This window comes from Coregonus clupeaformis, unplaced genomic scaffold (genome assembly GCF_020615455.1).
Source record: "Coregonus clupeaformis isolate EN_2021a unplaced genomic scaffold, ASM2061545v1 scaf0047, whole genome shotgun sequence".
In the NCBI taxonomy this organism is placed as follows: domain Eukaryota; kingdom Metazoa; phylum Chordata; class Actinopteri; order Salmoniformes; family Salmonidae; genus Coregonus; species Coregonus clupeaformis.
The window spans coordinates 646,472-672,500 of NW_025533502.1; the positions used below are offsets into that span (position 1 = coordinate 646,472).

At 42.8% G+C, this 26,029-nt stretch overlaps 2 protein-coding genes across 6 annotated transcripts in view; both read right to left on the reverse strand.

The window, feature by feature from the left end:
• LOC121551201 (ubiquitin carboxyl-terminal hydrolase 36-like) overlaps positions 1-7,829 on the reverse strand; it is a 38,946-nt gene extending 31,117 nt beyond the window's left edge. For all 5 annotated transcript variants that reach the window (XR_006658135.1, XM_041863755.2, XM_041863754.2 and 2 more), the window contains exon 1: positions 7,740-7,829. The gene's annotated coding sequence lies outside the window, so the exon portion shown is untranslated. The remainder of the gene's footprint in view (positions 1-7,739) is intronic.
• Positions 7,830-10,827: 2,998 nt separating this feature from the next.
• On the reverse strand, positions 10,828-25,904 carry LOC121551202 (metalloproteinase inhibitor 2). Its single transcript, XM_041863756.2, has 5 exons — positions 25,512-25,904; positions 12,557-12,657; positions 12,342-12,450; positions 11,545-11,669; positions 10,828-11,353 (listed from the first exon to the last, which is right to left on the reverse strand). Exons 1-5 carry the CDS (start codon positions 25,639-25,641, stop codon positions 11,156-11,158), a joined length of 663 nt encoding a protein of 220 aa, XP_041719690.1. The 5' UTR covers positions 25,642-25,904; the 3' UTR covers positions 10,828-11,155.
• Positions 25,905-26,029: the final 125 nt, after the last annotated feature.

Below are 26,029 nucleotides of genomic sequence, written 5' to 3' on the forward strand. Positions count from 1 at the left end.
AGGCAGCAGCCTCTTCAATAGGCCATCTCTGAGCAGATTGTGCGTTTGTGCACCTTTTCACAAGCCCTGCCCTGTCTGCATGCGTAAGCCGTATGGGCAGTGGACTGAATGACTCCTGACCGTGTCATTTCCGGCGCATGCCAACGTGCTGGCAAACAGAGTTGAATGGGAAATGATGACAGGGTAGTGAGAGTAGGCTAATCGTTCAACGCTTCCCTCAGTCCCAGTCAATTACAATTCACCCAGTATGGACTAGGCCTAAATGTGCCACTGATCAAAACAATAGTAGTACTGGCTTCTCTCCAAAACTATTGAGCGTGCCGTCTTTAGCCAACTCTCTTGCTATCTCTCTCAGAATGACCTTCTTGATCCAAACCAGTCAGGTTTCAAGACTGGTCATTCAACTGAGACTGCTCTTCTCTGTGTCACGGAGGCTCTCCGCACTGCTAAAGCTAACTCTCTCTCCTCTGCTCTGCTCTTGTCCTTCTAGACCTGTCTGCTGCCTTTGATACTGTGAACCATCAGATCCTCCTCTCCACCCTCTCCGAGCTGGGCATCTCCGGCGCGGCTCACTCTTGGATTGCGTCCTAACTGACCGGTCGCTCCTACCAAGTGGCGTGGCGAGAAGCTGTCTCCGCACCACGTGCTCTCACCACTGGTCCCCCAGGGCTCAGTTCTAGGCCCTCTCCTATTCTCGCTATACACCAAGTCACTTGGCTCTGTCATATCCTCACATGGCCTCTCCTATCATTGCTACGCAGACGACACACAACTAATCTTCTCCTTTCCCCCTTCTGATAACCAGGTGGCGAATCGCATCTCTGCATGTCTGGCAGACATATCAGTATGGATGACGGATCACCACCTCAAGCTGAACCTTGGCAAAACGGAGCTGCTCTTCCTCCCGGGGAAGGACTGCCTGTTCCATGATCTCACCATCACGGTTGACAACTCCGTTGTGTCCTCCTCCCAGAGTGCGAAGAGCCTTGGCGTGACCCTGGACAACACCCTGTCGTTCTCCGCTAACATCAAGGCGGTGACCCGATCCTTTAGGTTCATGCTCTACAACATTCGGAGAGTACGACCCTGCCTTACACAGGAAGCGGCACAGGTCCTAATCCAGGCACTTGTCATCTCCCGTCTGGATTACTGCAACTCGCTGTTGGCTGGGCTCCCTGCCTGTGCCATTAAACCCCTACAACTCATCCAGAATGCTGCAGCCCGTCTGGTGTTCAACCTTCCCAAGTTCTCTCACGTCACCCCGCTCCTCCGCACACTCCACTGGCTTCCAGTTGAAGCTCGCATCTGCTACAAGACCATGGTGCTTGCCTACGGAGCTGTGAGGGGAACGGCACCTCCGTACCTTCAGGCTCTGATCAGTCCCTACACCCAAACGAGGGCATTGCGTTCATCCACCTCTGGCTTGCTGGCTCCCCTACCTCTGCGGAAGCATAGTTCCCGCTCAGCCCAGTCAAAACTGTTCGCTGCTCTGGCACCCCAATGGTGGAACAAGCTCCCTCACGACACCAGGACAGCAGAGTCACTCACCACCTTCCGGAGACATTTGAAACCCCACCTCTTTAAGGAATACCTGGGATAGGATAAAGTAATCCTACCCCCCCTTACCCCAACCCACCCAAAAAAATAAAAAAAATGTGTTATCCCACTGACTATAAGGTGAATGCACCAATTTGTAAGTCGCTCTGGCTAAGAGCGTCTGCTAAATGACGTAAATGTAAAATGTTAAGAGAGAGAGATATGCAAGACTAGGTTTACTACAAATAGGCTAGCTGGAACAGTCAGGATGATATGGTGAGCTGTTAAAACAGCACGCTTAGAGTAAACAAAGGACTGCTACACTTAAACCTTGTGTCCATTTGACGTACCACTACCAAACTATAGGGCTATGTGTTAGTGATGCCCCAGCATGATGCCATAAAGGGGCTGAAACACACAGGAGACCTGTTCCATCTCCAGGTCAACAGCACACAGGATGGATCAGTCACAGAGCAGTTCTGTACAAACCCACACTTTTGACAGATTAAAGGGGGAGTGGAGCCTGACTCATCATTATATCTGGTAGTGACGTAGGTGAGGGAGGAGAGAAGGGGGGCTGCACATGCATCATCACACACACAAGGGCAGACTAACCTTCATGTGCGGCTACTGATAGAATTAAGAATGATACAGCGAGATGGCGCAGCTGACTGCTGTGATGTAATGGGTGGACCACCTAAAGGGATTTTCAGTTTATTCACCAAACCGTTTCTATAGGGGTGCTGTTGAACCATATCGGCTAGGCTACAGCAGACAGGCTAGCACACAGAATGTTATGCCACTGTCAGACAATGTGGACCCACAACGCTACATATTGTTTTAATGACATCACAATCAAGAAAACGTTAGGCTAGCCTATTGTTGTCACGATACCAGAATTTTGACTTCGATACTGATACCAGGATTAGTATCACGATAGTTAATACCAAAATGATACCATGGCAACAACAGGCATATTATCCAAAGTCACAGAATGGCACTTGATCCAGACAGAAACTCAGCTACTGACCTGTTCAATCATTGAGCATCTTTTGAGTGCAATATCAACACAGGTGAATTATTTCACATCAACATTTTTCAGAGACAGCCATGTATGCATTAATCAATCGATTATACAATCAATGTGACTTTTTAAAAAAACCAATTTAACTACATAACGGTAATAATTTATTTGAATGGTAAATCTATTGATAAACTGGTTAACTCAAGATGTAGCCTAGGCCTATTCACAATACTGGTGAATGCATATTCAATAGGAGTGAGTGCATGCATTGAGTTATTGAGCTTGTTTTGGATGATTTCATGGGTCTACAGCTGGCAAACAATCAGTTTCCCTTCCATTTGGGACTATATTATTGTACTGATCAACAACATTTGCATAGAAATAACCTATTTTACGCTGTCTCTTTAACCAGTAATGCAGTAATGACATCATTCATGAGGCAAGAGGGGGGCAGCCGCAGGCCTTATCAGAGGGGAAGAGGCAAAGCGAGAGGTTTCACTCTCACCAAAATAAGCCCAAAGCATTTCTATGGGCTTATTTTGGACCTAAGCTTGTCGCTTGCCTTCCCACCTTTGGGACAACGACTCCCGTTGCTAGGGTGGAGACGAGCCTCCCTTGATTATATACAGATCTCTATCCATATTCACACAGTCAGTTCTCAGAGGCAATAGATAATCTTTCGGAGAGACGTGAGAGTGAACGATTAAGTGAATTAATAAAGTTGTGGTGGCAAATCAGCTTTGAAAAATCAGCATTTTTGTGTTATGGTTTTACAAACAAAGTACAAGCAAACAAAAAAAGACCGACATGCAAACAGCTTCTGCCTTTATAAGTGTGAGACTGAGGGGCAGAATATGGACCCTCAAATGGTTGGGCAGACATGGACAATATGGACTTATATTCTAATCACATTTTATTTGTCACATGCGCCGAATACAACAGTGAAATACTTACCTACAAGCCCTTAACCAACAATGCAGTTAAGAAAAATAAGTGAAGTAAAAAATAATTAAAAGAGCAGCAGTAAAATAACAGTAGCGAGGCTATATACAGGGGGTACCGATACAGAGTCAATGTGCGGGGTCACAGGTTAGTCGAGGTAATATGTTCATGTAGGTGAAAACGTAATATTTAGGCAGCTGCATTCTCTCCACAGCTCCACCAAACAGTCAAATTATGGCAAAATCCTGCCTATTTCTACAATATATCTTCTTAAAATCAGATTTTAACCCCTAACCACACTACTAACCTTATGCCCAACCCTCATCTTAAATTAAGACCAAAAAACACATTTTTGTTTTCATTACCTTTTACAATAAAGACCATTTTGACTTTGTGGCTGTGGTAACTAGTGACAACTGCCTGTTGCTTTCCTATTTGCCGTCATTGTTTGGGTCTCACATGCAGAGTGCTCACTGACAGCAGTCCTTGCCCAATCGCGTCGTATCACTGCTCATACTACAAGATGCACGACCAAAATGTGTCCGAAACTTATCGGGACATCCCACAAGGGTCTGGAGAATGGAACAGCCAGAATCGGTGCGTCCTTGACCTGCTCAAACTACACGAGTCCCAACATACTGATCCTAGCCCAAGTTCATAGCATTTCACCCCGAACATGAACATTCGTCTGGGACGGCAAAAACGTGGCGAAATCGTGTAGTGTACGCTCATCAGTAGGCATCATCCAGGCTCTGTCGTAGCCGGCCGCGACCGGGAGACCCATGGGGCAGCGCACAATTGGCCCAGCGTCGTCCAGGGTAAGGGAGGGAATGGCCGGCAGGGATGTAGATCAGTTGGTAGAACATGGTGTTTGCAATGCCAGGGTTGTGGGTTCGATTCCCACGGGGGGCCAGTATGAAAAATAAAAATAATAATGAATGCATTCACTAACTGTAAGTCGCTCTGGATAAGAGTGTCTGCTAAATGACTAAACATTTAAATCAGTAACCCACAACAATGAGACCTGTTATCAAATCAGATTTTATTGGTCACAGACACATTTAGCAGATGGTATTGCTGTTGTAGCAAAATGCTTGTGTTCCTAGCTCCAACAGTGCAGTAGTATCTAACAATTCACAACAATACACAAATCTAAAAAGTAAAAGAATGGAATAAAGAAATATATAAATATTAGGACGAGCAATGTCGGAGTGGCATTGACTAAAATACAGTAGAATAGAATACAGTATATACATATGAGATGAGTAAAGCTGTATGTAAACATTATTAAAGTGACTAGTGTTCCATTATTAAAGTGGCCAATGATTCCATGTCTATTTATATATAGGGCAGCAGCCTCTAAGATGCAGGGTTGAGTAGCCGGGTGGTAGCCGGCTAGTGATGGCTATTTAACAGTCTGATGGACTTGAGATAGAACCTGTTTTTCAGTCTCTCGGTCCCAGCTTTGATGCAACTTTAAGCTTTCCACCTTCTCTACTGCGGTCCCATCGATGTGGATAGGGGCGTGCTCCCTCTGCTGTTTCCTGAAGTCCACGATCAGCTCCTTTGTTCTGTTGACGTTGAGGGAGAAGTTATTTTCCTGGCACCACTCCGCCAGGGCCCTCACCTTCTCCCTGTAGGCTGTCTCGTCATTGTTGGTAATCAGGCCTACTACTGTTGTGTCGTCTGCAAACTTGATGATTGAGTTGGAGGCGTGCGTGGCCACGCAGTCATGGGTGAACAGGGAGTACAGGAGGGGGCTGAGCACGCACCCTGTGGGGCCTGTGTTGAGGATCAGCGAAGTGGAGATGTTGTTTCCTACCTTCACCACCTGAGGGCGGCCCGTCAGGAAGTCCAGGACTCAGCTTCACAGGGCGGGGTTCAGACCCAGGGCCCCAAGCTTAATGATGAGCTTGGAGGGTACTATGGTGTTGAATGCTGAGCTATAGTCAATGAACAGCATACTGACATAGGTATTCCTCTTCTCCAGATGGGATAGGGCAGTGTGCAGAGTGATGGCGATTGCATCGTCTGTGGATCTATTGAGGCAGTAAGCAAATTGAAGTGGGTCTAGCGTGTCAGGTAAGGTGGAGGTGATATGATCCTTAAATGAGCCTCTCAAAGCACTTCATGATGACAGAAGTGCTACTGGCGATAGTCATTTAGTTCAGTTACCTTTGCTTTCTTGGGTACATGAACAATGGTGGACATCTTGAAGCAAGTGGGGACAGCAGATTTGGATAGGGAGAGATTGAATATGTCCGTAAACACTCCAGCCAGCTGGTCTGCACATGCTCTGAGGACGCGGCTAGGGATGTCGTCTGGGCCGGCAGCCTTGCGAGGGTTAACACGCTTAAATTTCTTACTCACGTTGGCCACAGAGAATGAGAGCCCAGTTATTGGGAGCGGGCCACATCGGGCATACACCACACAATTTTGCCACAAATTCGCCATCTTGTAGTATGAGCAGTGCTACGATGCGATTGGGCATGGGCTGCCCGTAGCCAATGAGCACTCAGCATGTGAGACCAAAACAATGATTGGCGAAGAGGAAAGCAACAACAACCTGCACCATGTGGACCGAGGTGATGGAAGAAAGATTGGTGGACACCTTCTCAATGGGCGAGTTAGTTTTACATGGTCTGGTGCCCCGGATGAGCGGAGTTTACCCATTTTAGACAATTCCAAGGGTCCTTAAGTGAAATCTCCACTCACCCAGGGCACCAGGCCATGCAAAACGAACTCCACCAATATTACATTGCTTCCTACAATGACAGACACCAAAAATATAATGTCATATTCTGTGCCTCCGTCTCTTCTGTGATGTTTCTGCACATAATGTGCATATTATCTCAACACTAATAAAGCAGCTCACTGTTAGCATGTCGGCACATTTTCCCAATGACAATAGAAACGCAGGGCAGAATCAACTAGGGAATCATCGTGTAATGTGAGCACCCACGTCCTGGGGTTGAAGATGGACAGAATTAAAGAATTGGGACAAGGAAAATCGGTAAATGTGAGCACATCCAAGTTGTTAAGATTGTATTAGTCTTGTGGTGTATGCCCAGCATTAGCTACTTGCCACAAATAGCTAGTATTACAAACTTCCTTCTTATAAGGCCAAATAGTCCATATGTTTCGACTTGAGGTTCAGCATGGAAGATGCTGAATCTCAAGTCTTAACATCGGCTATAAGCCCAGTGAGTCCCATTGCTGGACATTGATATTTTCAAACACAGTAACACTGTACTAGTGTCGGGAAACTAGCCAACTACCCTGACTGACACTTGACCAGTGTTTACAAAAAAAGTATGCACAGAATTGTGAAGTGTAGCTAGCAAGTTAACCTAGCTATTACAGTAATTTACTGTTTACTAACTCACGCCCTCCCCCTGCCTTGGAAGGACAATAACATAGTTCACGAGCGTACATTAGCTATCTACTGCAAAGTTTAAAATGTGTTAGTAGACTGCTAGTTAGCTAAATAAGACACGGCAACGAAGTCGATAGCAAAGTTGACAGACGTAGACCAAATTAGCTAGCCAGCCATGTTCGCTGCAGTAGTTAGCAAGCAAGACAGGTTAGAATAGACATGCTAGCTAATTTAGCTATGCAACGTTAACTAATCTGCAAAGCGAGCCAAATAATTTGCAATTTTTCGTGTGACATGGTTATTTCATTATTATGGGGCCTCGTTCAAGCTGTACTTAGCTGTTTATCTAACTTGCTATTTAGCTAGCCAACTTGACCAAGGCAGTGTAACTAGCTTGCTCGTCCATGGCATTGTCGCTAGCTAGCCGAACCAGGTTTGGTCAAAATGTCTCCACGCGGAGTACAGTGGGTCACGAGAGGCTAATGTTAGCTAGCATCGGAGTTGGAAACCCGCAACGTTAGTTACTACGCTAGCCGAGAAACAAACATCCTTTAGTTGAAAGATAACTGTCAACAGTTAACGCTATTCGTTACATTTGTATCTATTTGTAACAACTGAAAACTGTCACTGCATGGGTAGCCAGCTAACAAAATGACCACGTAACATTAGTAAGTTAACTGTTTACTGCTAGCTTTCTGGTTAGCATCTTTGCTAACGACTAACGTGGCGTCTCGATGCTGCAATGTGGTTAGCTAGCTACCCCCCAACCACCTCACAATATCGTCAGATGTTTATTCGTTATAAAAACAGATCGATAGACTAGTCATTCTTAAATACTTAAATATCTTTACTGACACTCACCTTATGTTCAATCATCCGAAAACGACGATAAGTATACTCTGGCTACAGTTCCTTCATTTTGTTACATTATTTCCCCCATGCTGCATTATGAGAGGGTGTGGTCAAGGATGACTGACAGATTTGTGAAGCCAATGAAAATGCAAGTTAGCAATAGACGATCCATTCACGCATACATATATATACACAGCCATTCAGTGGAACATATTCACTTGATTTTGTCTTGTGTACTGCTGCCAGGAATGGAGTCGATAAAATCAAAGATTTGTTATAACTAACCCAAGATAGACCACAGCCTGTCGTTTCCAATGGGAGCAAATTAATCCTAGTGGGCAGAAAAAAGCAAGGTGGGCAGAGCCAAGCACGAGCTAGCGAGATCCTATTGGCTCGTTCTTGCATGTATTTGCATATTTCCGTTAGAGAACGCCTACTCTGTGAAGTGCGCGTGTGCAATAACTCAAGTTGCCCTTGTAAGCGTTATTTTTTTTTTACTTTGGCGAAGTGGAAAGTCTACAAAACTTAGTCCACTTCGTAACAAATAATAGTTTTGGGAACAGAAAACTGTATTGAGATCAAATGTTTAATTGATGAGAAAATTTGATGAATGTCGGCCAAAATCCATCTCGCTCCACCTTGTCCCACTGCCGGCCACTGTGCTTTCTGCCGGCCAAACGCCAAACGGATGCTTTCTTGTTTTTACTTTTGCCATAAATGTCACTTATTGTGCACGTTCAATATCAAAGATGAGATGCCTTCAATTAAAGATGTGCACTTTTGAATCTAACATAAACAATAATGGACCCCAACCATTTTCAATGGCCCCTACACTAAAGTTAATTCCATCTCGTGATTTTGACTGCTTTCTTCATGCGGAATGTACTAATAATTGTACATTTCCAGTGTATTCCAGAGGAGGGCACTCTGTAATCAAATACAGACAACATGGGCAGGCCCATATATCTGTCAGCAGGAGGAGCCATTGTGCCACCACAAAAATTCAGCATGAATAAGGACTCATATGGGCATAATAATAATAATAATAATAATATTAATAATGGGTGAAATATTGTCATATAACTTCTGCTCCACAATTGCTGAATAAGTAAATAAACACATCAGATGTATTTCTAAACTTTTATTTGTATAATCTGTCCATTGTCTGAAGATACCATACAGTTTGAATGATACAAGGAGTCATATGCATGCAAAAAAAAACGTTGCTTCTTTACACCACAATCTCATGTGGATCCAGCACGAGTCGTCCATTCTCATTCTACTTTTCTGTTAGTATTACATAAAGAGACACTTACTAATACAGAATTGATACCATGTACATTACAGGAGAATTTAATATTTTTAACGTGGTATACAAGTTTGGAGTTATATGACACTGTATCCCTGTCCTGTAGGCAACTTAATGATCACAGTTATTTTAGGAGTACAACATTTTGCTCAGTTTTTACTGAAGTAACACTACAGTAATTGTAGATGAACCTCTTGTAGAGGATGGGTCATGATGAAGCAGAATACAGGTAACTAACAACTTCATGTTTAGCTATCTGTCCATCAGTTACAGTGCTAAAGGACAAAATATATTCCTTATGCTGAAGTAAAATGAATACGAATGTTTCAGATTTTCATATAAATTAAAATAAATTGCATGTAGTCTAAGGCAAAACATCTCAGCCAGATTTGTGTCACCTATGGATATTTTTCTGTATGCACTTGTACATTTGTAGGCTGATCATCAACAAGCTACTCTGACCGAATGGGTTTCGAACCCAGGTGTCCGGTGAGCCGCAAGACTATGTTAGCCCACTAAGCTAAAACCTTGGCATTAGCTTGGGGAGCTAATACAAGTCTTCAGTGGAGATTATGGCGTGCTACAGTATGGGACTGAGCGGTTTTGTGAAGGAACTGTATGTGTACTGTAAAGTGAGCAGAAAACTGTGCCAAACATATTCCTTTTAACCCAATCACAATTCGAGAATATTCACACACAAAACACTTCTTTTTTTTTCACAAAGAACACATGCAATTTGCAAAAAGGTATAACGAATCTCCCAATTTCTCAAATGAAATATGTTCTTACACAGAGGCATTACACCAAGAGACATACAAAACAACCAAAGCAAAATATTATAATTATACCAGAACTAAACAAATATAAAAAAAAGTACATAACAAAAAATGGAAGATTCAATCCCCTTGTTTTCAGACTGTACTGTATGGCATGTGCAGTGTAGTTATATAAACATAGCACTGTGAGAAACCAAAGCAGCCAGCTTTACCATCTCCATTGCAGAGAAATCAACAAAGGGTTTTGTCCATAGAAAGACGTCAGATAAGCCAGTAGATATTATAATACGAATGATGAAGCAGTAATAGTTATACGACACAGTGACTTCAGCCAGTGGCACTTTTTTTTTAGACCACTCCTGTCTAGTACATTAAAATAAACAGAATATTTATCCACTGTAGAATATACACCAATAATAATATTATCAGACTTATAAAGCAAGGAAGAAAGAATCTGAGCAGTGGAGGCTGGTGGGAGGAGCTATAGGAGGATGGGCTCATTGTAATGGCTGGAATGGATTCCATTCCAGCCATTATAATGAGCCCATCCTCCTATAGCTCCTCTTAATAGCCTCCACTAAATCGGAGTTATGTTTAATTTGGTCAATGACATTACAAAGCTGAAGCCCTGGTTTAGACTCAAACTATTCAGGGCCATGTTCAGTAGGCAAACGTTGAATGTTGTAGGCAAAGGTTGAATGTTGCAGATAGAAATGCCATGAATAGAGCTTACATGATTCCTTCCTTCATGTCAGAGAAACATGTTTGTTTTAATGTGTATAACATACAATCTGAACGTTCTACAACATTGGGCCCTGCTGAATGCGCACCAGGCTTTATGATGCTTCAGGATGGTCTTTTTCAGGAATACTGTACTATTTAGAAACACAACCACATCGGCCAACAACACTTTGATATCAACTTTTTTGAGTTTCAATAACACCTTTGGTTCCAGTTTAAAAGCGAGCGACAAATGAACGGCACAAGATCAATTAATACTTGAAGCGCTATATTTGTTTTGTAGTTTATTTGTATTGCACTTGTACAAGAAGTGACCAGTAAGCTCTTTAAAAAAAAGGGGGGGTCAGAAAGTGCTTTTTTCTCAAGATTGTTGCTCTCTTGCAAACTGACTATTTCCTGCAACCTGTCACCTGACCTCTCTACGTGACATCACAACTTGACCAGTCAATATGGGTCTTGTAGTTCATTGATATGAACTACTTTATTGATTCATTTAATCATAATTATTTGGATTTGTAGCTTTGTGTAGTTTTTTTCCTTCCATTTATTAATTGCAGGCATCTTTAGTCACTGAGCAGTGAGTGGATGGCCTGTAGATTTTAGGGGTCTTCAATATCTAGGAACTCCTTCTTGGGTGGTGCTATCCCCCTGTACCAGGCACAGGACCCATCACTCCTATTGATACAGGCAAAGTGTTGGGCCTGGGGACCGCTGTGGCTCTTTTCCATCACCCAATCCGTCCACAGGCACTCCTCTGGGGCGCTGATCGTACAGGGGATGGAAGTGCAGCGGATGATCTGTAGATCAGAGCAGAGAGAGAGAAAGACCAAGATCACTGACTGATCATTATCCCAATACTCTAGCTCATGTGTTTTACCAATGTGACCAGAGTACTCCCTTTAAGAGAATGTGCTGTGTAAATATTGAACAAAACTGGTGTACTGTAATATTACTATAATTCCCATCAAACACACACACACACACACACCTTGCACTTGCAGCCACTCTCATAGCGTTGAGTCAAGCTCTTCTTTTGTGTGGCACTCATGGCCTCCCAAGACTCAGTAAAGTCACACAGTGTTACGTGCATCGTTCCATCAGTCTCCAGCTTGCCTGTAGACAGAGAAGAGATAGTGAGTCAATGTCCCATAGAGAAAACATACTGATGCAGACAGCAACACTGGAACTCCTCATCAAGTGGGTAACACTTTAAAATAACTTTCATGAATAAGCATTAATAAACTATTTATAACTAGTGTACAAAATACCTAAAATAAATTAGTATTTCAATATTTGTAAACATTTATAAGCATTGTTTATCATGAATAATATAGAAATCTGCAGTTCAAACAATAACAAAGCAGATACCCCGCCACTGTTTTGGTAAACAGCTAAGGGATGGGGCTGGAGAAACGTAACCACTCTCAAATTCATAGACAGAGCTATGGAGGCAAACACTGACCATCCATCAGATTAAAATGAAACAAGCTTGTATTTTGGGTTCTGATGGGGTACAACAGTTGAACTAAGGACATTACTCATTTACAAGCTACATTCTTCAAGAATCAATGGGTATACATAATTAATTTAAAAACACAAAAATGGATTACAAACAGTTATTATGAATTGAAACCTGAAGCTGTACCAAAAATGTATCGTTCTGAAGCACTTGTTTCTTCATACAGCATGCAGTCAATGGGATGGTCATAATGTTGTAAGGATTTCTAGGTTGAGCAGTTGAACCAGTGCTGGCAATAGAACTTGGTAACGTAGTGAAAACCGCACCTGTGAAGAGATACTCCTTCTTGCCGTTGGTTTCCAGAGTAATGCCACAAACGGCTGAGGAGGGTGCAGTGAAGATGGCGTCGATATCCCGGTCAGGACCTTTGAACATCTAGCCAATCACAAGGAGAGAAAGAGAAGGCTCTATCAAACATGTCCATATACAGTTTTGAACCTCACTGACTGCAGCAACCACTTAATAAAAAGGCTGACCATACCTTGATCTGTTTGATGTCGTACTTGATCCTCTTGATGGTGTTGCCATAGACGTCATTACCAGCCTCAACCACTTTCTTTCCAACCACCTTGGCCCTGATCACTAGAAGAGCGAAAGAGAGGGAGACATGGTTTAACTCTACTGGTCAGACAGACACTGACGGTTTAAGGGTGTTATGGGATCTAAGAGGATGTTAAGAGAATTTCTATCTCTAATTCAACCTAAGCTCGAATCATTACCAGAGGTTGTAAGGCTCTGGTTTTAATCATAAATGATTCAAGGTCCACAACCAGCAAGAATGATCTGTATTTTTATTCATGGAGAGCTCTGGCGCCAAAACCCATACCCTCCTGTTTTATTCCTCTTGACACACAAAGGCACTTTGCTCCGCCCACCTTTAGGAGGCTTTCTTAAACAGTTTCCACCTTCTCCTTCACCCTGGAATGTTTAGTCTCGCCCCCCTCTGTTAGTGGGTTGATACTACATTATAATTATAACACAGTTTACACATTTATACTGTATCTGGGGTGAAATGCTTTAGTCATTATTCTTAAAATACAAATTAATCTAACAGAGAACAACAGTAGAACCCTTTATAGACCCACGTTTTTACAGTCTGTTCAGACTGTGCATAAGTTTAGACTGTTTGGGTATAACATTTTGGCTAGGTTTGCTCCAAAACAGATGACTGAGTCCATTTTCCCGCCTGGTCCCAGATTCCTAGCTCTGGTCGTCTGCTTCTCCTTTAATTCAACAGGCCTGGTTTAACTATGCTGCCCTGCCTTTAATTCAACACGCCTGGTTTAACTATGCTGCCCTGCCTTTAATTCAACAGGCCTGGTTTAACTATGCTGCCCTGCCTGGTCTGCAGATAGTTCAGGTGCCAACCAGGTGTTGGTAGGAAGACTGAGGCACATGAGCGTTTCATCAGCTGTAATCTGAGAGAGGAATGTGCCTGGCCTGCACTGAGGAAGCTAGTCAGCAATCTTTTGGAAAATTGAACCAGAATGCATGCATGCACACAGGCAATCAGTCGCACACACACACACATGCACACACTAGACGTTATCACACACACCTCCTGAGCCCGCCACCCATCAGTCTGGGTAGAAGGTGCTGACAGCAACACAAACCAACCTCTCACTTTTCTTCTTTCTTCTCATTTCAGTCTGATTCAGAAGATTGAAGGATTGTTGTTGGACAAGGAAGGAAGAAATAGGCAAAAAAGTAGGAGTGGAAAAATATGGTCCTTGCCAAACAGATGAACTTCTCCTGTAATGATGTTAAGTTCACTCTATTCCACAGCTGTCTATCATCAGGACCAGTACACCACATAGTAATACTTGTTGCTTTTATCACTGGAATTTCAACGTTTTTGTTTTGCAGACATCCTGATCTAATGAAACTACAGTAGACTGTTTTTTTACTAACAGCTGTACCAGCTACTTAAAGGGGACATTACACTCCATTGTCAGAGTTTGTCAGAGGATTACAGACCTCAAGATGGCTCCACATCCCCCACCATCAGTTGTGCAGATCCAACTACACCTCAACCCCAAATGAATAGAAAAGATTGGCACCGCAAATATGGAAATTACATGGTGCTCATCTTCTCCATTCATTTGGGATTGTGGCATGTAGCTGGATCTACACAATAGATAGCCTGGGAGGTGGACTTTCCTCAACACAAGATCACTTTTGAGATAAAATCAGACAACATTTGACTTTAGAGTGTAATGTCACTTTAATATGAAAATCTCTTCTATTGGTTTTTAAAACCATAATTGTACCACTGCCTAGAAACAAACAAAGGGCAACGCTGCTATGAATGAAAGACGAGGTTCACCTCAGTGCAGTCCAGCCCTAGCTGCCTTCAGCTGGGAATCAGACTAGAGACTAATGTCAAACAGATGTTCACTTTGAGTTCAGTCGTCCAATTTCCCAAGGTGGCGATCGCAGGTACGGGTAAGGCCAGTCTTTTAGGGAATTTATACTTTGTCTAAAAGTATGAAGCATGTGCCTTAATTGGATTACAGTACGGACTGAGAATAACATTTCCTTTTAAGGTTTTACAGAGTCAAACTGTTGACAGAGAGGGAGGGGCAAAAGAGGAGAGAGAAAGGGAGAGTGAGAGAATACTAGGAGATAGGGATGGTGAGAGTGATGGAGGAATGTAGAATATCTGCAGGCAGGGAAACAGAGTTAAGGAGTGGCAGGAATAGCAATCATACTGCAGTTGTGGAATCATCCTCATCACCATTTCATGTGTTTAGAAGGAGACAGGCCAGCAATACCAATACCATATGCTAGCACTGACATTCAGAGAGAGAGAGGAGAGAGACAGGGGGGGAGAGAGACAGGGGGAGAGAGTGAGATTTTCCCTTTTGTACTTTAACTATTTGCACATCATTACATCATTACAACACTGTATTAAGACATAATATGACACTTGAAATGTCTTTATTCTTTTGGAACTTTTGTGAGTGTAATATTTACTGTTAATTTTTTATTGTTTATTTAACTTTAGTTTTTGATCTATTTCACTTGCTTTGGCAATGTACACATATGTTTCCCATGCCAATAAAGCCCCTTAAATTGAAATTGAATTGAGAGAGAGACAGAGCGAGAGAGAGCGCGAGAGAGAAGTCAACAGGATCGACAGAGAGGGAAAAGAGTCAACTAAGATCAAGTTCATAGCCAGGAAAAAGCACTAAACTCTATCCAGGCTGCATGGTTTGCTGTGTGCATCAGAACAGCTCTGAGAGGGCAGCCCCAACCACTGGGCACACACTGCTTGAATCAACATGGTTTCCACGTCATTTCAATGAAATTGCATTGAACCAACGTGGAATAGAGATTGAATTGACGTCTGGGCTCAGTGGGTAATGTCTACACACAGTCTCACTATCGTCTACACACAGTCTCACTATCGTCTACACACAGTCTCACTATCGTCTACACACAGTCTCACTATCGTCTACACACAGTCTCACTATCGTCTACACACAGTCTCACTATCGTCTACACACAGTCTCACTATCGTCTACACACAGTCTCACTATAGTCTACACACAGTCTCACTATCGTCTACACACAGTCTCACTATCGTCTACACACAGTCTCACTATCGTCTACACACAGTCTCACTATAGTCTACACACAGTCTCACTATAGTCTACACACAGTCTCACTATAGTCTACACACAGTCTAAGACGGAAGCACAGTGCACCTTTACTCTGAGGCCACATACACACACACATGACATACCAAACATGCCCAGGGGACCCCACATTACTGCATTGAGTGATTATTGTAGAATGATCGACTCACGCACACACACTCCCTCTTTCCCTCTCTTTTCTACACTGCCATTCTGAAACACACAGTTGCTAGTGTGACAGCCCCATGGCCAACCAGTGAAGGGAAACCCTCCTGCTCCTCCAGTTACACGGGGATCGGTGGTAATCCCCTTGCCCTGAGTGTGCAGAAAGAATCCTCGCTGGCTGGGCAGGAATCAGACACCAACCACTTCTCCTTCCCTCCTATGGTAAAGTAGGTCAGGTGAAATGTTCCAAAGGCACAGAGCAAGGATATATTGACTGACTGGACTGTGGACTGACACAGTTGTGCTGCGTCACATGGTGGACAATGCTGTCGGTCTGAAATGAACTGTGGAACTAGTCTGCTCTTGGAAATGAGAGCTGGGTTCTGTGTACATGGCTAATACAGTACTGCCTTCATGTTATATCATTTTGTCAATTTGGTATTTCCTTTTGAAAATACACTAACATGATTGGAATGTGACATGGAGTCTCCATCTCCACAGAACCAGAGCAGACCATAGTCCTACCATTTCCAAATTCCAAATCCTAACACCATCCGATTTTCCAATCACCAAACCCACAAAGAATTAACTGAGAAACTCCAGAAACAAACTTCTACATTTAATCTTCCTCAGCTTTAAATCCAAAGGGTTGAACCTCTAGCTGACACATTTAGGTCTAACAGGGGGGATAAAAACACACCTCCCTCCTGGTTCCCAGTAACCATCCATCAGATTCATCACACTATGGAGCTGCTGGAACAGTGGAGCTGCGATTGGAAGTCTTACAGTGGTTTTATGTGTCCCTTGGGGCCAGTTGAGGCTGTGTAATTGGATGGGAGATGTGATGCATGTTACACAGTCTGCTCTCATTGGCCCTGTGCCATAACAACAGTGCACACACGGCAGTCAACAAACACCACGCTCTGCCTGGCCCCCAAGGTGAGCCGAAATGTACCATTTTTCAAACTACGGTGGGGACAGGCAGCACGGTATGGATGGACACTGAAAAGGGCACTCAAAACATATGACTTAAACAAGACCTTGATAAAGCCTGTTGACAGATGTTCAAGGAGGGTAGATTTACCAGGAAGTGACTCATCATAAATCAACTCCTTCGTGTTCACTCCTCGACTGTCCCCCCCTAAACTGAATTAAAGAGTAACACTTTACAATAAGGTTACGGGTTTATAAAGGATTTATAATAAAATAAATTGTTGACAGTCAATTAAACATTTTATAGACATTATAAATCATTAAAAAGTTATAACTCATTGATTAAAATTGTGAGACAGTCATTCAAAAAAATGAACACAAAGGGAGCACTCAATTATTGTTCTGGAAAAATCTGTCATTTCTTTTAAGATTCCAGTTACCCATTCAGTGTTACATTGTAAAACAGCAGTTCCAAAAAACGTTCCACTTCAAGTTTTAATTTCGAATCTATGGGAAGGCTAAATGACTCATCCTAGTAACTTTCCCAGACGATGATGCCTAGAGGCATTCACTACTACGCAACTCCACCGTGCAGAGGTGAAACCTGGGAGAGTCCACTGCATGATGATTATGACTAACATGGAATGTGTGGTGTGTGTCTAATTCTAACCCTAGTTGCACACCAGTTGATTTACGCTCTGTCTCAAGATAAAATCATTATAGGAAATGACAACGTTTACCCCAAACAGTTGACCATAGATCAAATCATTATAGGAAATTACAAAGTTTACTGGAAACAAGATGGCCAAAGGCTGTGAAAAAGACAAGATGAATTGTCTAGCAGGCTGACACAAGATCAGGAGTGGTGGCGGAACACAGTGTACTTTCTAATTGTCCTCTTCCACAAACAACAAACAGACTAGTTGGGATAGTTGCTTGGTCATCAGCAAACCTTTATAACAATACGCAGATGGGAAAAATGTCCATGCATGTCATTTAATTGTAGAGGAAAAGGGTTTTCTGGTTCAGCCAGTCCTGCTGCCGGTTTCCTCTCTGAACACAGTGGTCAGTCAGTGGCCGACAATTCCTGCCCTCTATTCCTGCCCACTAAAGACTGTAACAAGACAGGCACTGGAGTGGAATCCAAAGGGCAAAAGAACGGTTGGACATGGAGGAAGACATTGAGAAGAACCAATGAAGAAGGGATAAAGAGGGTAGGAACTAGGAATCACCTGGACTGGGTTTGCTGGAGATACACTATTGAGGCTCTTTGCTCCACTAGGAGCTAAAAGGAATAAGTCAAATCAAAAGAAAGACAGCAAATTGCAATCTAATCCCTATTCCATATACAGTATGCCATTTAGCAGATGCTTTTATCCAATGTGACTCAGTCATGTGCGCATACATTTATTACGTATGGGTGGTTCTGGGAATCAAACCCACTATCCTGGAGTTACAATCGCCGTGCTCTACCAACTGAGCTTGCTCCCTCCGCAGCAATGCCAAATTCATCAATCCACTCAAACCAAACAATTAACAATTAGCTCTCATGTCAAGTGTTCCCCATTGTGTCCCTCAATCATTTTGGAGAATCTACTAGGAATGAAATATCTTAGCTTCAAACAGTTATCCACAAACTCAACATGAACTGTCCTCAGGGAATCATGTGTTGCATGTCATTACGCCTCTTCACTAACTGAACCAGTAATCTGGTTCATTGTACATTTCTCTGAAAGGTCAAGTATGACGTAGTGCTGTCAAAGACCTTCAACCATCCTGTCTTACCATACTGCACAGCACAGACCGCATCAGTCCTCAACCATCCTGTCTTACCATACTGCACAGGACAGACTGCATCAGTGCTTGAATTAGAATGAAAAAGGTGCCGGTACACTTTAATTTCACAATGCCGGTATTCATGTTTTACAGCGACTAACCTATTCTACAAGAGGTGTCGGTACTCAAGCAGTTAAATTCTGGTAAAGTGCTGGTAATCCCAGTGAACACTGGCCCAATTCAAACACTGCTCTGCGTTAGCTATCCACTCAAGACTTCAAATGCATGGAAATATCATCTCACTTAGTAGAATGAACAACCGTTAGCCAACCTATCCTAGTAGAATAAACAACCGTTAGCCAACCTATCCTAGTAGAATGAACAACCGTTAGCCAACCTATCCTAGTAGAATGAACAACCGTTAGCCAACCTATCCTAGTAGAATAAACAACCGTTAGCCAACCTATCCTAGTAGAATGAACAACCGTTAGCCAACCTATCCTAGTAGAATGAACAACCGTTAGCCAACCTATCCTAGTAGAATGAACAACCGTTAGCCAACCTATCTTAGTAGAATGAACAACCGTTAGCCAACCTATCCTAGTAGAATGAACAACCGTTAGCCAACCTATCCTAGTAGAATGAACAACCGTTAGCCAACCTATCCTAGTAGAATGAACAACTGTTAGCCAACCTATCCTAGTAGAATGAACAACCGTTAGCCAACCTATCCTAGTAGAATGAACAACCGTTAGCCAACCTATCCTAGTAGAATGAACAACTGTTAGCCAACCTATCTGCGTGGTAAATAAACAGCAGAGCCAAACCCTGAGTACATAGGGAGCTGTTGTGATGTCAAAGCTGGCACAGATTTTTCTTTGGACAGAAAAGGATGTGGTTTTAATGGTATCGTCTGTTGACACAGCTTGCAGCAGGGCCTGTCTTCAGAGCAGAAACCAGGGTTTAGTCAGCCTACTTTTTTCAGATCCCAAAAGGTTTGCATTCCTTTTCCCCAAATCTCTGCATAGGTACACACCCCTCCAACTAGAAGCATTACGAGGCAGCGGACTGCTTGGTCAAATGCATGACGGGCATAACATCTGACCGTCGAGTGGCATTCCAGGGCTCCGCAACCGGTCAGCCCTGAAGGGAGGATTTCAATTGATGATGATGGAAATGGATTTGCTTCTGTTCAATCCCTTCTCCTGATTGAATAAACTGTCTGAAAATGCCAATTAGAAGAAGACTCCCAGTATATTCAGTACATGGCCTTGTCATGGCCTTAGTCCACAAGGAGCGAAGAGGATATCAAGTTCATATGTTTCAGTATATGTCAGACAGCAGACAGAAATACTCTATCCCTAGAAATACTCTATCCCTAGAATTGACTATACACCTCTGCCTAAAGACAAAAAAAGTTACCAAATGGCCTTGGTGGTCTAGCTTGATGTGCTACCACCTACAGAACAGACACCTACCAGTGTCAGCATGGGTTCAAATCTGACCCACTGCCTGTGTGACACTAGTGATGGATATATCGTATCGTTTTGACAATATCGCAGTATTATTTTTGTGCTAGTTGGCTGTACCTGTACCAAAACGCCATTATTTTTCCTTCATAGCTTGTTCTCCATCTTTTTTTCAGCACTTTTATGTCCATGACTGATCAAACCTCGTCTTCTCAAGGCTCTCTCTTGTCCCTCTGCAGAAGACAAATGGTGAGCAATATTTTTGGAGCATCGAAACACAATAAAATCACAGTATCGAATTGCAATACATACAGAATCGTGAAAATCGCAATACATATCGTATCGGCACCTAAGTATGGTGATAATATCATATCATGAGGTCCCTGGCAATTCCCAGCCCTGTATGACACACTCTCTTCCCGTCTTTCCTACTTTCTATACTCTGTCCAGTAGAAGACAAATACTGAAGCTCCTTTAAAGAGTGACCCAAGGCACCGTCCCTCCTCTTGCCTGCCACCCCACCCCACCAACCTACATTGGACCACACAGAAACTAGGTTCACAGAGTGTCATGCCAGTCACCTTTACTGAGAGGGCAGGAGGTCCCAAATAGAACCTCTTGAGTTAAGAAATGGGACGTGTCCTGAGAATAGGGAACAGCACCAAACTAGTACACCAGGCTATAAATCAAATGAGGTCACCTCTAAGCAGGCCAAGGATTTATTTTATTAGAATGGTTTGTGTATAAAAACACGCCTTCAACATAGCTTAGCCCGTTAATGGCACCGGAAAAATTACAAAGAATATAGTTTGATTTTCAGGGGTGAAAATCAACCAAGGAATTTACAGTGCTTAAAAATAATTCCAGAGGCTATCGGTTTACACAGCTGGATTTTAAAAGGCTGTGTGTGCCAGGGACTTTCTCAATAGGTTCAAATGCTTGGTCATGCTCTTCATTTGCTCTCTATTTCCTAATTTTCATTAGACGTGATGACAATGCCATTGCAATGTGACCACTGCCAACTTTAAGGCATCGTTGTGCAATAGAAAAGCAAACAGTATCCGGTGTTCACATACTAAAAACCGTTGACAGTAAAATAACCCATTCTGACAAAGGTTTGTGCATTTCACAGCATAGTTGGGGTCAATTCCGTTTCAATCGAGACAATTCAGGAAGTAAACTAAAAGCACCAATCTTCCTCAAATTGGAATTTCAGTTTACTTCCTGAATTGACTGAATGGAAATCGAATTGACTCCAACCCTGATTCACAGACAAATGAAATGAGAGACTTTTTCCAGCCTTTTAGAGTCAATGAAATTACAAAGTGCAATGAAAAGACCATTCTGCTTTTGACCTTTAACCTAAACCTAGGCCTTATTCTGCTGTACTAATCTCATAAACAGGATTGTGTTTCTACATCAAACGAGCAAAAGGACAATATAGGAATAAAGTGGAATCATACTACACAGGCTCCGACGCCCGTTGCACGTGGCAGGGCTACAGTCCATTACGGATTACAAAGGAAGACCCAGCCGTGATCTGCCCAATGATGCCTCGCTACCAGACGAACTCAACGCATTTAATGCACGCTTCGACAATAACCACACCATGCCGTGCGTGAGGGCCCCCACCAAACCAGAGGACCGGGGGATCTCGCTCTCCGAGGCCTACGTGAGTAAGGTCTTTAATCAGTCAACACTCGCAAGGCCGTGGGCCGGATGGTATTCCAGGGCGGTTCTCAGAGCATGCGCAGATCAGCTGGAAGGCATATTCACTGTAATTTTCAACCTCCCCATTCCTGTTCCATCATACAGTGCCTTGCAAAAGTATTCATCCCCCTTGGCATTTTTCCTATTTTGTTGCATTACAACCTGTAATTTAAATTGATTTGGGACTGAAAACCTCCCTCTGCAACTGGATCCTGGACTTCCTGACGGGCTGAACCCAGGTAATGAGGGTAGGCAACATCACCTCCACCACGCTGACCCTCAACACGGGGGGCCCCACAGGGGTGTGCGTTTAGTCCCATCCAACACCATCATCAAGTTTGCTGACAAGCCGACGGTGGTAGGCCTGACCACCGGCGGCGATGAGACAGCCTACAAGGAGGAGGTCAGTGACATGGCAGTGTGGTGCAGGACAACAACCTCTCCCTCAACGTCAGTAAGACCAAGGAGCTGATCGTGGACTACAGGAAATAGGGGGGCGAGCACGGCCCCATCCACATCAACCGGGCTGCAGTGGAGCGGGTTGAGAGCTTCAAGTTCCTCTGGGTCCAAATCACTAAGGACTTAAAATGGTCCACACTCTTCCCCCTCAGGTGGTTGAAAAGGTTTAGCATGGGCCCTTAAATCCTCAACAAATTATACAGCTGCACCATTGAGAGCATCTTGACTGGCTGCATCACTGCTTGGTATGGCACAGGACTCTACAAACTCACGCACACCGACACTCCAACACATACATAACATGCACACACATTTATACTGACTGCACACACACACACACACACACACACACACACACACACTCACATACAATCTTAATTTATGCTGCTGCTACTCTGTTTATCATACATCCTGATGCCTAGTCACCTTACGTCTATACATATCTACCTCTATTACTCCTGCACATTGTAAATATGGTATTGGAACAGACCCTGAATATACTGTACTGTAGCTTCTTACTTTCTCGTGTTCTTCTTATTTCTTATGTGTTTTTGTTCTACCTTATGTTATTTTTAGTACTATATTGATACTGATTACTGCATTGTTGGGTCTAGCTCTCGCAAGAAAGGCATTTCACTGTACTTGTGTACGTGCAATTAAAACTTGAAACATGAAACTCTATGAGCTCTGGTGCCATGGCAACCTATGGCAGAGAAACTGTGGAATAAGTCAACTGTTGTATGTATACCACAGGCTGAGCCAGCTCACAACCACGAAAAAGGCCCTCAACAAACCAGTATTTAAACAGCAAGACAAGCCGGTCACTGTTTAGAGATTCTCGTTAGCATAAGTTAGTTATGAAAAGACAAGTAACCCTAACAGGCAGTGGTCTGTACCTGGTCAAATCAGAGGAGAAACAGATCCAGAAACAGATCCTTGTACGGGGAAACTGGGGGAAAATCAAAGGTTTTGCCTAATATGACTAAATCAAATACAATTTTATCAAATGCTATTTTATTGGTCACATACACACATTTAGCAGACGTTATTGCGGGTGTAGCAAAATGCTTGTGTTCCTAGCTCCAACAGTGCAGTAGTATCTAACAATTCACAACAATACACACAAATCTAAAAGTAAAAGAATGGAATTAAGAAATATAGAAATATTAGGACAAGCAATGTCGGAGTGGCATTGACTAAAATACAGTAGAACTAGTGGGATTGCCTGGTTCTTTAAAGTACATATACATTCATCAGCCTTCAGGCTGGACATGGATGCTATAGGACACGCTTAGAAAAAAAGGTGCTATCTAGAACCTAAAAGTTTTTTTTGGCTGTCCCCATAGGAGAACCCTTTGAAGAACCCTTTTTGGTTCCAGGTAGAACCCTTTTGGTTCCAGGTAGAACCTTTTGGGGTTCCAGGTAGAACCCTTTCCACAGAGAGTTTTACATGTAACCCAAAAGGGTTCAACCTGGAACCAAAAAGGGTTCTCCTATGGGGACAACCGAAGAACCCTTTTGGAACCATTTTTTCTAAGTGTGTACTGGGTCGTGTTCACAAGTCATGAAACTGAAGAAAACTTTCCGAAACGGGGAGGTAGGCCTACTACCTAAAGTTGTGAAATAAAAAACGCTCATTTTCTTTTTCCATTGCACAACGTTTTACTACGGTGTGGCCTAATGAACGTGACCCTGCTTGACCTCACACCAAAGCCCATGTTTCCCAGATTCCATTTGCCACACGGGCTAGCAGTAGTAACTATACAGTAGTAAAAACTATCATCTGTAGTTGTTGTTCTAGTGATTTAGGCTTAACCAGGAGGAACGTCAGCTATTCCCTCTCTCAGGCATGTCTGTGACTATGAACCTGAGTAGTATAAAGATATACTATACCAAATATTTATATATTTCTTAATTCCATTCTTATACTTTTATATTTGTGTGTATTGTTGTGTATTGTTAGATATTACTGCACTGTTGGAGCTAGGAACACAAGCATTTCGCTACACCCGCAATAACATCTGCTAAACATGTGTATGCGACCAATACAATTTGATTTGATTTGATAGAGAAGAAGGTCCCAGAATAACTGTTCTCAGTCACAACACAGTGGATTTGCTGCTTGACTCCCATGGATGTTAACATAACAGCACAACAGCAATGCACCTTTGAAAGGACAGATTACTTGAAATGGATACATTTCTAGCATATTTTGGCCTTGTCAAATCCACTATGAGCCAGTCACATTCCACAGAATTAACAACTATAGTGTGTTTATTTCACAAGGATGTGAAGGAAGACTGGAATATTATTAGTTGGGTGTTAGAGCATATCTCCCTTCATGTGACCCCAAGCTGATCTAAATGATCTGGGGAAGAAAATGGGTCTGAGAGTGTCTGGTACAGTAGCTGCTGCTAGTAGGACTACTCTATAGAGGATCAGTGTGACAGGAAATAGAAAAGGGAGAGAGAGAGAGAGAGAGAGAGAGAGAGAGAGAGAGAGAGAGAGAGAGAGAGAGAGAGAGAGAGAGAGAGAGAGAGAGAGAGAGAGGGGGGTCGATGGGTTCTCTCTGTAAAATGTCAAGTATGTGAATTATTGGATAATTTTATGTTGAATTAAACATTTGTTTTGAAACAAAGTGCTGTGTGTGTGTGTGTGTGTGTGTGTGTGTGTGTGTGTGTGTGTGTGTGTGTGGTATGTGAGAGAGAGAAAAAGAGAGGTGTTCATTGGCAGCCTCTATTCCTCCCTTCCCTCTTGTATTCACAGTATGTTGCAAATAAATCAGGCCATCCATCTTAGAATAGTGAAACAAATTAACTGTCAAAGATAAGTAATATAGCTTACCACTATTATTTGATTTAAATGATAGTCTACACTAAGACGTCTACACTACAACTGAGTGCCTTGGGCTAAATGTAGGAAAATATTACTTTTATATTTTGGTGTATATCATTTAACTTTTGGACAAATAACAATTAATCTGAAAGCATACTGTAGGCCTATAGCAAAATAGAACACTTGGTGTTGAAAACCTACAGGAGGTTGGCTCTCCAGGAACAGGGTTGGAGAGCCCTGGCTGCAGACCATCTTACTGTTGCCTACTTAATTATGTAAATAATTGTGTGAGAATATGTCAATATAGGCCTAATGATCATATCATGAAAATGATACAAAATTACAACGACCACAGACAATTCATTACATTTTTGCATGATGCGCAAAAATGTGTAGTAGCCTATCTTGACACAGTGTAGTAACATATCTATCAACAAAATTGCCTTACCGACGTCTGCATTGCAAAAAGCCTGTTGAGGATGCGCAGGGGAGCAACTGCAAGCTTCTGCGATGTCTTCGACCCGCCAAAGGAACAGAACGACCAGAGTAACGAAACAACTGCTTACGGACCAAGTCATTTTGGAAACAAATTATTCTACTGTCGACTCTATGGAAAAATCTATCAATCTATCGCGTAGAGGGAAAATGTTTACCCCACGACAGCTAAAGAACAGAAACACAAATATATCTTTAGTCCCAAGCTTTTCAGAAGGTCGTGAAGTCGATTGTTTCGCCAAATATCACAAAAAGATCCCACTAATGAAAGTGTGACATGTAAACTACACTAGAACATACCCATTTCCCTTCCAGACTGTTCCAGACTGTCAGATACCTTCTAGAAATCTGTTTTCCCTGCCTTTTATCGCAGGCTGTGAGCTCCTCCCCCAGTCAGGACCAAGTCAGTGGTAGGTAGGCTGAGCATTCCATAAAAAAGCAGATGAATGTTGAATGAGCTTTAGTAACAAT